The following is a 12,652-nucleotide window of genomic DNA, read 5'->3' as shown; positions in this document are numbered from 1 at the left end:
TTAACTCCAAGTAGGGTGGCGCTGTGCGTAAACCACAGTGCCTAGGGCTTGCTGATCAGAAGGTAGGCGGTTCGAATCTCCGCAACGGAGTGAGCTCCCGTTGCTCGGTCCCTGCTCCTGCCCACCTAGCAGTTCTAAAGCACGTCAAAGTGCAAGTAGATAAATAGGTCCAGCGGGAAGGTAAACGGCGTTTCTGTGCACTGCTCTGGTTCGTCAGAAGCAGCTTAGTCATGCTGGCCACATGACCCGGAAGCTGTACACCAGCTCCCTTGGCCAGTAAAATGAGATGAGTGCCGCAACCCCAGTCATCCGCGACTGGACCTAACGGTAAGGGGTCCCTTTACCCTTTATCTTTAGGCTTGCTAAGATGTCTAAGTCTGAATCAGATAAGTGCTGGAGATGCAATGAGGCTGAGGGTACGTTCTATCATATGTGGTGGACTTGTAAAAAAAGTGTTGGGTAATAATTTATAATGAATTGAAAAAAAATTTTTGAAGTACTTTTTGTTGGGGAATAATTCAGATAGAAATTCCCAGGTGTCAAAAAAGGTTATTTATGTATGCTACTACTGCGGTCCATGTTTTGTTAGCCCCAAAATGGAAAATGAATGAGGTCCCAACTAAAGAAGAATGGCAACTTAAGCTGATGGAATATGTGCAGCTTGCAGACTTAACATATAGAATACGAGAACAAGAAGAACATACGTTTAAAAAAAGAATGGAAAATGTTTATTGAATATATTGGTGAAAATTGTGTACACTTGAAAACTGGTCAAATGAAGAAGGAAGTCAAAAAGAGGGAAGGGTGCTGCATGACTCGTCCTTTGGTTACCTGGACAGGTTAGGTCACACCCACCTTCCATCACATGCAAAAGGAAGGATGCTCCAGCCAGGAGGAAGGGGAAGTTTCGACTGGCTGGACCAAACATTCCCCCACGTGTTCTCTAGTATCACAAGGAATCAGTTACAGGTGGGTAGCTGTGTTGGTCTGCCATAGTCGAAACAAAATAGAAAATTCTTTCCAGTAGCACCTTAGAGACCAACTGAGTTTGTTCTTGGTATGAGCTTTCGTGTGCATGCACACTTCTTCAGATACACTGAAACAGAAGTCACCAGATCCTTAAATAATACAAAGAAATTTCAGAAATAGACTGGAAAGAGAAGTGGCTGAATTGCAACTAATCACCAAACTTAAAACCATGGAGAAACCTGGTCTGAACAAAGACATTGGATTCTTATCTCATTATACATGACAAAGCTATCTTTAGCCATCTCACCCCTTGCCTTTCCCTGCAAGACTGATTGCAGTCGTTAACAGTCGTCAACAGGTTTTCCACACCTATCAGCTGATCACCCATTCCCACCACCCTTCTGAGTAATACCCCTCCCCACTCCCTCACTATATTTAAGGATCTGGTGACTTCTGTTTCAGTGTATCTGAAGAAGTGTGCATGCACACGAAAGCTCATACCAAGAACAAACTCAGTTGGTCTCTAAGGTGCTACTGGAAAGAATTTTCTATTTTGTTTCGATTACAAGGAATGCTGTACTTGACTGCCTCTCATGGATCACATCCCACAGAAACAAGTTTATTCTAGGGCAAGGTTAGTCAAATTGCCTAAGAATGCTGGCCAGGCTTTATCAACCTGTAGCCCCCTTACATGCCAGAGGCATGGCAATTCTTCACAACAAACTGTCCTGTTTATGCTTGGCCTGGGCTCTTAAGTTAATGTGCTACAAGATCAATGGGATGCCAGTTGACGCTGGCCGGCATCCAGCTCTGTGCTTGGACTTGACCAGCATCTCCTCTCCAGGAAGCAAACTGTAAAGCACTGATAGAAGCCATTATAGTTTGTTTGCTTGAAGCATCATTAAGCTGGTAATCACGGTTGCGGCCTCGCAAAACTATTACATAACTCATACCCAACTCCCATAAAGGCTGACCTAGAAAGCGGAAGAATCTCTCACCAAGGGACTAGGCCAGCAGGCAGAAGTCAATGAGCCAGGAGTCTCCTTCATGGCTTAGCTCTACACGTAAACCCTCTCTACCGATCAACGTACATACACAAAGCTATATGGCACCCACTTCCCTGCGGTGGGATCCTGTACTGCTGGAGACTGTGGGAAACATTCAGATATGTTTAACCATCGGTAGTTTAAGGCAGCTACTAGGAAAAGCAGGGACGCGGGTGGCGCTGTGGGTTAAACCACAGAGCCTAGGGCTTGCTGATCAGAAGGTCGGCGGTTCGAATCCCTGCAACGGGGTGAGCTCCCGTTGCTCAGTCCCTGCTCCTGCCAACCTAGCAGTTTGAAAGCACATCAAAGTGCAAGTAGATAAATAGGTACCGCTCCGGCGGGAACGTAAAGGGCATTTCTGTGTGCTCCCTTTACCTTTTACTAGGAAAAGTAATGCTGGTATATTTCCTTTACCAGGAAAGATTCCTAAGAGAATGGGAATGGATGGCATTTTTTGCAGAGGGCAGATTAGGTAGCCGATGGTCTTGCGTGGAAGCAAGCAGGGGTGGATTTGCTATGAAACTAATGAAGCTTTAGTTCCAGGGTCTATAATCCTGGGCCCCAGAAACAATTTTATCAGACCCTCCAAGTGTCCCTATTTTCATCGGAGAAATGTTGGAGAGTATGCTTTAGTCCACATTGCTTCTCCCCCCCTAAAAAAATGGGTCTAAGTAGACCCAATTTGAGTCACATGGCTCAATTTGATTAATTTCTTGTATATATTTCAACAACCTCAACGTTTGAGAGTCAGGTGTAGTAAAGGTTGTTGTGAACAACCCCACTGAAGAAGATGCCAGCGTTCTGAATATGTTCAGAACCTCATATGGTTTTTAAAATACAGTCGTACCATGGAAGTCAAACGGAATCCATTCCGGAAGTCCAATCCACTTCCGAAACATTCGGAAACCAAAGCGCGGCTTCTGATTGGCTGCAGGAAGCTCCTGCAACCAATCAGAAGCCGCAAAAGCCTCATTGGACGTTCAGGTTCCAAAGAACATTTGCAAATCAGAACAATCACTTCCAGGTTTGCAGTGTTCAGGGGCCAAAACATCCGAGTACCAAGGCGTTTGGGATCCAAGATACGACTGTAATTGTTTAATTCACATTCTATCATTTACGTCGGTATATGATTAGTACGGATCTTTTCTAAATTAAGAAGTAGCGATCATAATAAACCTATCCATTTTAAAGGAAATCAGGCCTGAGTGCTCACTGGAAGGACAGATCCTGAAGCTGAGGCTCCAATACTTTGGCCACCTCATGAGAAGAGAAGATTCCCTGATGTTGGGAAAGATGGAGGGCACAAGGAGAAGGGGACGACAGAGGATGAGATGGTTGGACAGTGTTCTCACAGCTACCAACACGAGTCTGACCAAACTGTGGGAGGCAGTGGAAGACAGGAGTGCCTGGCATGCTCTGATCCATGGGGTCATGAAGAGTCGGACACGACTAAACAACAACAACAGCAGCAGCAACAACAGTTTCACACACACACCCATGTGTGATTATGCACCTTTGTTACTTGAATGGTTTTTAAGCTGTTCTCCATAACGGCTGAATGCAAAAGAGAAGATCTCCTTTCTTTTTGCTTCTTGGGGACAGTCACAGAGCGAGTGATTCTGTTTTTGCACTTTCATTAAACATCTCATTCTCACCGCCGCTCATAATAGGGATCAAATGCTCATTTTGTGTTTCAACAGACTGCAGCTCCAACCATTAGAGCGTCTCGTGTAAACTTAGCGCCTTAACCCTCTAGGAGGCTAATGCACACTGCCAACTGCACTTCATTCCTGGAACCCCCACATGGTTGGGGAATAGCAAGCCAAATGAAAATCCTTGTTTCTCAACCCCATCTCTCCCCCCCCCAAACACCCCCCGTTTCAACCAGCTACACTTAGGAAGCAGCAACTGCCAGGAAGAGAAACCACAGTCGCGGTGCCTCAATGTGACCTTGTGGCAAAGCACTTCATGGAATATCACACAGAGAAATGAATAGAAGACAATCAGAGCACAGACTGGGCACTCCTAAGATTGGCTGTGGATGGTAGACAGTGAAGAAGGGGGCCGTATCTGCTCTTGCACAATTCCCATTCAGTGAGAGTTTGTGCAAGGGAACTTTGTGATCAATTGCAGCCAGTACAAATGCAGAGCTGCATGAGACGACATATGAGAGATCTTGGACTAAAATTGTCAGCCAAAAGCTTTACTCTTCTGGCTTATCACCACAACAGTTATTAACGCTGGGCCTCAGTAAAGCAAATAATTTAATTAGACAGCGCCTATACGACATCGAGTGACAGAATAATCTGGCCACAATAAGGAAATTTTGTCCATGGCATGATTATTTTCCACCTAGACACTTTGGCACCCTGTTTGCGGAAATTAAACAATTCCAAAATACAGGCGTGCTTTCACTTTCGCAAGATTGAATATGCTGCCTTCGGCTTAACTTGAGGGTTGATTTCAAAAAATGTCCCTGTGGAGATGGCAGTATTGAGTCAGTGGCTAACGTGCTTCTGGCTTGCACTCTTTATAAAGATTTGAGGAGTGAGGTTATTACCCCTCTATTATCGTCCATGCTGGGTTGCTCAACCCTTCCTACTGTGTCCTTTCTTTTTGCAGTTACAGGTGGGTAGCCGTGTTGGTCTGCCATAGTCAAAACAAAATAAAAAATTCTTTCCAGTAGCACCTTAGAGACCAACTAAGTTTGTTCTTGGTATGAGCTTTCATGTGCATGCACACTTCTTCAGATACACTGAAACAGAAGTCACCAGACCTTTATATATATAGTGAGAGGGTGGGGAGGGGTATTACTCAGAAGGGTGGTGGGAATGGGTGATCAGCTGATAGGTGTGGAAAACCTGTTGACGACTCTTAACGGCTGCAATTGGTCTTGCAGGGAAAGGCAAGGGGTGAGATGGCTAAAGATAGCTTTGTCATGTATAATGAGATAAGAATCCAATGTCTTTGTTCAGACCAGTTTTCTCCATGGTTTTAAGTTTGGTGATTAGTTGCAATTCAGCCACTTCTCTTTCCAGTCTATTTCTGAAATTCTTTTGTAATAAGACAGCTACTTTGAGATCTTGTATAGAATGTCCTGGGAGATTGAAGTGTTCTCCTACTGGTTTCTCTGTCTTGTGATTCCTGATATCAGATTTATGTCCATTTACCCTTTGGCGTAGGGTTTGGCCTGTTTGTCCAATATAGAGAGCTTTCTTTTTGCAGATCAAGATGACCAAGTGACAGCAAAAACTGCAAGGTTTTTTTAGTGGGGGTAGTTAGAATAAGGTCTATTATGTGATTATGGATGTAAACCCCCAAAATGTATTTTCTATAGTTAAGTTTTGACCTCTGTCTTCAGTAGATTTATTTTATTGCTATGGCTAGTGGCTGATGCAAATAAAGATTATTCTGATTATGATTCATTTGATGACATAAGTGTCAAGGCCTCCCTCAGATACAAGAACCTCAAAGCCAAAGTCATATTACGAAACGTCCAGGTAACACGTCGCTAGACCAACATGTATGTGGCTGCGGTCTCTGGGTATGAGCAATGGTGTCACAAATTAACTTATATTTCAGTAATACAAACCGGAGACACCTTCCTGGACTCACAAAAACCCACCCAGATCAGTAGCTTCACATAATTTCCCCGCCTTTTGCAACATCACCGTGTTCTAGTTGCAAGCTAGTTATCAAAGCAGGCATTCATGTTGCAAAGGGGAAAGAGTTTAATATACATCATTAATAGCAAATTGTCTGGTTTCACTGAAGGAAAGAAAAATAAAAAAGAGGGTTGCCATGAGCAGTTTTGAAATGAATATCAGATTCAAAACTTCCCTTGTGTATTTAATGGCATGCTAATTTACATTTTAATTACTTAAGAAATCAAAGCATTTGTTGACAGTGGAACATAATGTCAGCTTCATAGTGCACTGTTGGTAGATGCTTAATGAACTTAATTAGATAATTAGTGATGTTAATTATCCTTCTATTATGAAGATAAAGATGTTACACAAATGATGTTATATGTTTGCTTGTTTGGCTCTTGAAAGAGTAGAAATAGCAGACCAAGCATAATGGTAAGAGATATGTCTGGAAAAGGCTTTGTGAAATTCAGCTTGGCAGACCGTTCTTTAACACAACATGAGCAGCAGAACAATCCTGTTGTTGTTGTTGTTGTTCAGTCGTTCAGTCGTGTCCGACTCTTCGTGATCCCATGGACCAGAGCACGCCAGGCACGCCTATCCTTCACTGCCTCTCGCAGTTTGGCCAAACTCATGTTAGTAGCTTCAAGAACGCTGTCCAACCATCTCATCCTCTGTCGTCCCCTTCTCCTTGTGCCCTTCATCTTTCCCAACATCAGGGTCTTTTCTAGGGAGTCTTCTCTTCTCATGAGGTGGCCAAAGTACTGGAGCCTCAACTTCAGGATCTGTCCTTCTAGTGAGCACTAAGGGCTGATTTCTTTAAGAATGGATAGGTTTGATCTTCTTGCAGTCCATGGGACTCTCAAGAGTCTCCTCCAGCACCATAATTCAAAAGCATCAATTCTTCGGCGATCAGCCTTCTTGATGGTCCAGCTCTCACTTCCGTACATTACTACTGGGAAAGTCATAGCTTTAACTGTACAGACCTTTGTCGGCAAGGTGATGTCTTTGCTTTTTAAGATGCTGTCTAGGTTTGTCATTGCTTTTCTCCCAAGAAGCAGGCGTCTTCTAATTTCGTGACTGCTGTCACCATCTGCTGTGATCATGGAACCCAAGAAAGTGAAATCTCTCACTGCCTCCATTTCTTCCCCTTCTATTTGCCAGGAGGTGATGGGACCAGTGGCCATGATCTTAGTTTTTTTGATGTTCAATTAGATGTCTCACTGGCTCCCCACTGAAGTTTTTTGACAGATGACAGGCAGAAGCATAAGGAAAATCAGCCCAACTTGCCCCACGATGCCAGTCTGAATTATGGGGTGCAAGATAGGAGTACAATTACACTCCACCCCACCCACATCTTGCATCAGGGCGAAGCTACGGATCAAGCGAATTGTGAGTGGGCTTGAATTTGTGACACTCCGTGTCCCTTGCCTAGCAGGGGCAGCCTGTGTAACAGCTGTGCTGATTTGATGGGCCTTTCAATAATTAGAAATAATGTTCAGGCTCCTTGTGGTCTGAAAAGCAACATTAATCTGAAATTGGGAGCTGGGGGAATCGGAGTCAGAAATAAATACCAGGACAACCCTAATTCTAAGAGCGGTATGCAGGGGATCATGGCCATTGCTCTATTTACCTCCTTAGAGGTCTTCTATAACAAGTTGTAATCTTCCAATCAGGCACTCACTGATCTGGTTCACATGACATGTCAAGCTAGACTATGGATTCTTAGGATTGCATGAACATGCAGGCTGCCAGAGAGAACCCCACAGCAGTTTTGCTCCTCCCTGCTCCTTTTTGCTCCTACACTTCAATGGGGAGCAGATGGCGCTATGGTCTAAAACACTGAGCCTCTTGGGCTTGCTGATTGGAAGGTAGGCAGTTCAAATCCCCACGACAGAGTGAGCTCCCGTTGCTCTGTCCCAGCTCCTGCCAACCTAGCAGTTCGAAAGCACGCCAGTGCAAGTAGATAAACAGGCACCACTGCAGCGGGAAGGTAAACAGATTTCCATGTGCTCTGGTTTCCGTCACAGTGTTCCATTGTGCCAGAAGTGGTTTAGTCATGCCGGCGACATGACATGGAAATCTGTCTGGGGACAAATGCCGGCTCCCTCGGCCTGAAGCGAGAAGAGCGCCGCAGCCGCCGCAACCTGATAGTCGCCTTTGACTGGACTTAACCGCCCAGGGGTCCTTTACCTTACACTTCAATGTGCTAAGCCAAGGTGTAAACCCAACCTGGGCCCTTGTTTAGCTATCTCTTTGCCATAGCCAAGTACAGAAGTGACAATAACCACGTGGGATAACCCACTAGAGTAGCTGGGGGGGGGGCGGCGACCGGAGGTGGTGGCACTAAGCTGCAGGGAGGCGAGGCCAAGCCGTGCCCAGTTGCCCTTTAGGCTGCTGGCGGTGGAAGCTCTTACTCTAAGCCAGCAAAGGGATGCCTGCATGCACCGAGTGCCGTCCTAGCTGGGCGAGAGGGAGGGAGGGCGGGCTGAGGCCGGGCCACGATGGAGGCCTGGGGTGGTGGTGTTGCCGGTGCCGCTCTCCCAGCCTTGCATGTTGGCCCGGCGGCTTCACTCCCTGGTCAGGCCTGACCCAGGGGGGTGGAAGTGTTGGAGATTCATTCCCTGTGTGCAGTCATGGGATTGTTGTCTATCACATGACGGTGTGTGTTTTGATTCCACAGGAATGGGAAGTGACGGAAGACAGGATGTTTGTCTTACTGTGTTCCCTGAAGTGGGACTGTTGTCCATTGTTCTCTCTCTTTGCTGTCTGATGCTAGAGAGAGAAGGAGCCATGTCAGAGAGCTCCGTGTGTATTATGTGTAAATAAAGTAAGTTAGCCAGCATGCTGAGTTGCTGTGGTCTGTCACGCAAGCTGCGCAAACCTCTGCGGATCCAGTAAGTGTGCTGATGTCCTCCCGCATCAGTCACTGTGATGTTCGGGCTGAAGAAGCTTATGAGAAGCTCCCGAACAATCATCCAGGAAGGAGGGAACATGCCAGTCGGGCATGTGTCTCTGCCAGGGTCCTACTTCTGTTTCCTGACAGGAAGCAGGGGAGGGGAGAGGCAGCATCTCTGCCCCACCCCAAGGCTCCATTGTGCGAGGCATGATAGCCTGGTGTAGTGCCGCCAGGCCTAGCCCTCCTGGCCCCAGGGGTCAGGCCTGACCTAGGGGCAGAAGCACCTGTGAGGAGGGGAGAGGCAATGGCAACATCTCTGTGCTCCACCCCTCCACTGGGGTCTGTGCTGAAGCTTGAACAATGGCTGCGTGCCACCAGGCTGTGCACTCCTGGGTCAGGCTTCCTGTGGGGTGGAAGCGATGGAGGGAGTGGCAGCAGCAGCATCCCTTTCCTGTTGCCCCGATCCCTGGCTGGGCTTCTGCATGTGAGGGAACTCTGGAGACCCACGCTCCCTCTGCACCCCTTGTGTGTGCACCCCCAGGTGTGCCCGTCCGCCCTGGGTGGCAGTAAGGTAAGCTACACCACTGGGATAACCAGCCTCATATAACTAACATGGTTAAGTCTAATTAATACACGAAGGGGTTAACGCCATAGAGTAAGTTGTCCTGCAGGACTTATCACTTCCCGGCATCTTTGGAGGAAATAGGTAATCAAGCCTATTGTTGTATTCAGTCTAGCCGAAAAGCTCAGCGTGTGAAGAGGTTTGAGCTGGTTGCTCCAGCTCAACTGCATGGATCTCACCAGTTCCTATACCAATAGTATGGGAACTTTTACCACTTTTTAACTAACCTACATTTTACTGCCTGGTCAGCTTTTCAGACTGTTGTATGGAAAAGCACATGAATCTGACCTTTGGAAAAAAATTGTAAGTAAACCATTTTTTTAACTTATCAAATCCAAATTTTGAGAGGAAGTGCTTGACATTCACATATTAAATTTACTCTTAAAAAAGTAGTCCAAAACTGAACAAAATAAAAAAATAAAAAAATCCTTCCAGTAGCACCTTAGAGACCAACTAAGTTTGTTCTTGGTATGAGCTTTCGTGTGCATGCACACTTCTTCAGATACACTGAAACAGAAGTCACCAGACCCTTAAATATAGTGAGAGAGTGAGGAGGGGTATTACTCAGAAGGGTGGTGGGAATGGGTGACTGGCTGATGGGTGTGGAAAACCTGTTGACGACTGTTAACGACTGCAATTAGTCTTAAAGGAAAAAACAAGAGGTGAGATGGCTAAAGATAGCTTTGTCATGTATAATGAGATAAGAATCCAATGTCTTTGTTCAGACCAGGTCTCTCCGTGGTTTTAAGTTTGGTAATGAGTAGCAATTCAGCAACTTCTCTTTCCAGTCTATTTCTGAAATTCCTTTGTATTAAGACAGCTACTTTGAGATCTTGTATAGAATGTCCTGGGAGATTGAAGTGTTCTCCTACTGGTTTCTCTGTCTTGTGATTCCTCATATCAGATTTATGTCCATTTATCCTCTCAATCCAAAACTGAACAAAATTTGACTGGAGAAATCACTAAACGAGTTCCTATTTCTGCTCCTTTTCTGTCTAAACAACATTGATTGATTTACTGCTGGTCACTGGTTAAGCCTTGGTGTTTGACTTAAATTGAGTCCTAGTCAAATAGCCATCCTCACACTTGGCTAATCTCTTTGCAAAGTGCACCAGAGCTAAAAGAAGGTCAGGTCTGGCCTTAGGGGAGACGCTCAAGCCATCTTCCTTTCACGAAAAACAAGTCTGCACTCATTTGTGTATCTGACTACTACAGAGACAATCTCTTGCAAGTACCTTTTGTCCACTGCAGAGCACATAACACACACACAACTGCCTGGAGCAGGGAAAGAGGGAAAGATTTGGAAACTTGGTTCCATGTCACACTAGAAAGCATAATTTATCAGATTCGGAGCTGTCAGGTGCTGACATGATAAAGAACAACACAAAATGAGTAATGTCCCAGAAGCCAGCTCTTCCTTTAATTATGAGCCTCTCCCTTTCAGCAAAGAAAGACAGAAGATGCAGAAACACCAATTTCATGCACTTGTGCCTGAATAATGTCTCTGTGCTGCCTTTTCCAGATGGCAACCTTTTCTGCTGCAAGAACTAATGATGTGGGCATATTTAGGGGAAAACCAATAACAGTCTTTAACCTTCAACAGCAAAAAAGCATGTTGTACAAAGCGTTCCTTGGGATGCATTAACAAATATCAATTACTTTGCTCACTGAGGTGTAATCAGCTGTAATAATCAAAATTAATTTTAAGAAATAATTAAACAGACCCCAAGGCAAATAGTTGGCGCCAGCACTCAATTGTATCATGGACTCACAGCACACCTGGAAGCGAGTTGCTCGACAAAAGGAGGTAAAGGACAAGCATTGAGCCTTCTTATTAAACATTTGCTCTACTTTGCACTGCTGGAGAAAAAGCCACCCCGGACCAAACTATGCTGATAACAGATATATTTCGACTCAAGACGTTAGCGGACAGAGAGCGACTGGGCCACGACCTTAGTGTCAGAGGAGATTACTTTTTTCTCCCACGCAACTCCCAGTCAAGCCTCTCTTAGCCCTACGGATCGCTGCCTCCTTTGCATTTTCAGGCCCTCCACATTTCCTAGCTTTCATTTTCAACTCAAAACATCAAAATTGGCCACAAATAAATAACGGGAATAGGGTTTTTAATTTAATGTGGAATTTTAATAGCACATTGTTAGGAAAAGGCAGAGATACAGTACCTACAATCACTGAGTGGGGTATTAAGAGCTAGGATGGGAGTCAGGGAAGGGAGAAAGAAATCTGAGGAAAATAAACTTTCTAGATAAATTATTCTGTTGAGTAACAGGGATTGGATGGAGTGGATTAATTGTTACGAACTTGGCATAAACTATGTCGGTGTAGATTATACCGATGGCCCAGTATACCTGAAGGAGCGTCTCCATCCCCATTGTTCAGCCCGGACACTGAGGTCCAGCTCCAAGGGCCTTCTGGCGGTTCCCTCACTGCGAGAAGTGAGGTTACAGAGAACCAGGCAGAGGGCCTTCTTGGTGGTGGCGCCCACCCCGTGGAACACCCTCCCATCAGATGTCAAGGAAATAAACAACTATTCGACTTTTATAGGACACCTGAAGGAGACTTATTTAGGGAAGTTTTTAATGTTTGATGTTTTATTGTGTTTTTAATATTCTGTTGGGAGCCACCCAGAGTGGCTGGGGAAACCCAGCCAGATGGGCGGGCTATAAATAACAAATTATCATTATTATGAGGTTTTCTTAAGAACTTGAGAACAAATAAAGCTGAAACAGAACAGTCTTCATTCTTACGTTGGGTTCTGTAAAGATTTGACAGTTTGAAGAGGAAGTTAATAACTGTTTAGCAATTCTTAAAATGTATGGATATGAAATATGGGATATGTGTCCTGAATGTTTTTGATATGTTGTAAAAGAAAGTAAAATTCTAGAAACAAACAAAAAGTAGCAGATACAGTCTGAGGCAAAGCTAGTCTGGTTTTTTGTCCTGGGTAAGGTCTCCAGAGAGGGGACATTGAGGCTCACAGCCTGTGTGTGTGTGTGCGTGTGTGTGTGTGCATAAATGCACTTGGGGTGTCTTTGACCCAAGTGAAATAAACCTACTTTCCCCCTGCTTTACCACCCTGGTGTGATGCCAGGCACTTGCCAAGGCCCTTAAGAGTTTTGTTTTTTTCTTACCAGACACCTTGCTCAAAGCCTAAGATTTGTTCAGGTGATCAGAAGATGCATGTTACCTGTGTTTTGTATCCTGTCTGCTTAGGGTTCCGGCTGGGGGTCAGTTTCACCGCTGAAGACAAGCTTCCGCTCCAAGAACGCGGCTTGTCTGAAGGCTGAGCTGGAACCTTGCTCTGGGGAATTTTCTTTTCTGACGCTAAAGACCAAGGAGAAGAAGCAGTTGTTGAAACCAAAGCAGGCAAAGGTTTTTCTACAAGTTAGGAAATACGCCAGAAGGTACAAAGAGCATGACCAGGTATGTGCATGGGATATACGCATAGCTG

The 12,652-nt window shown here is 45.1% G+C and overlaps 1 protein-coding gene across 1 annotated transcript in view; it reads right to left on the bottom strand.

Annotated features, from left to right (window-relative positions):
• The window catches only part of WDFY4 (WDFY family member 4), a 171,294-nt gene that overhangs the window by 75,611 nt on the left and 83,031 nt on the right, over positions 1-12,652 (bottom strand). The window contains exon 35 of the mRNA XM_033148038.1: positions 12,389-12,525. Within this exon, the coding sequence (XP_033003929.1) occupies positions 12,389-12,525 (137 nt within the window). The remainder of the gene's footprint in view (positions 1-12,388; positions 12,526-12,652) is intronic.

Source organism: Lacerta agilis, chromosome 5, assembly GCF_009819535.1.
Source record: "Lacerta agilis isolate rLacAgi1 chromosome 5, rLacAgi1.pri, whole genome shotgun sequence".
NCBI lineage: Eukaryota > Metazoa > Chordata > Lepidosauria > Squamata > Lacertidae > Lacerta > Lacerta agilis.
This window is presented reverse-complemented; position numbering and strand designations above follow the sequence as displayed.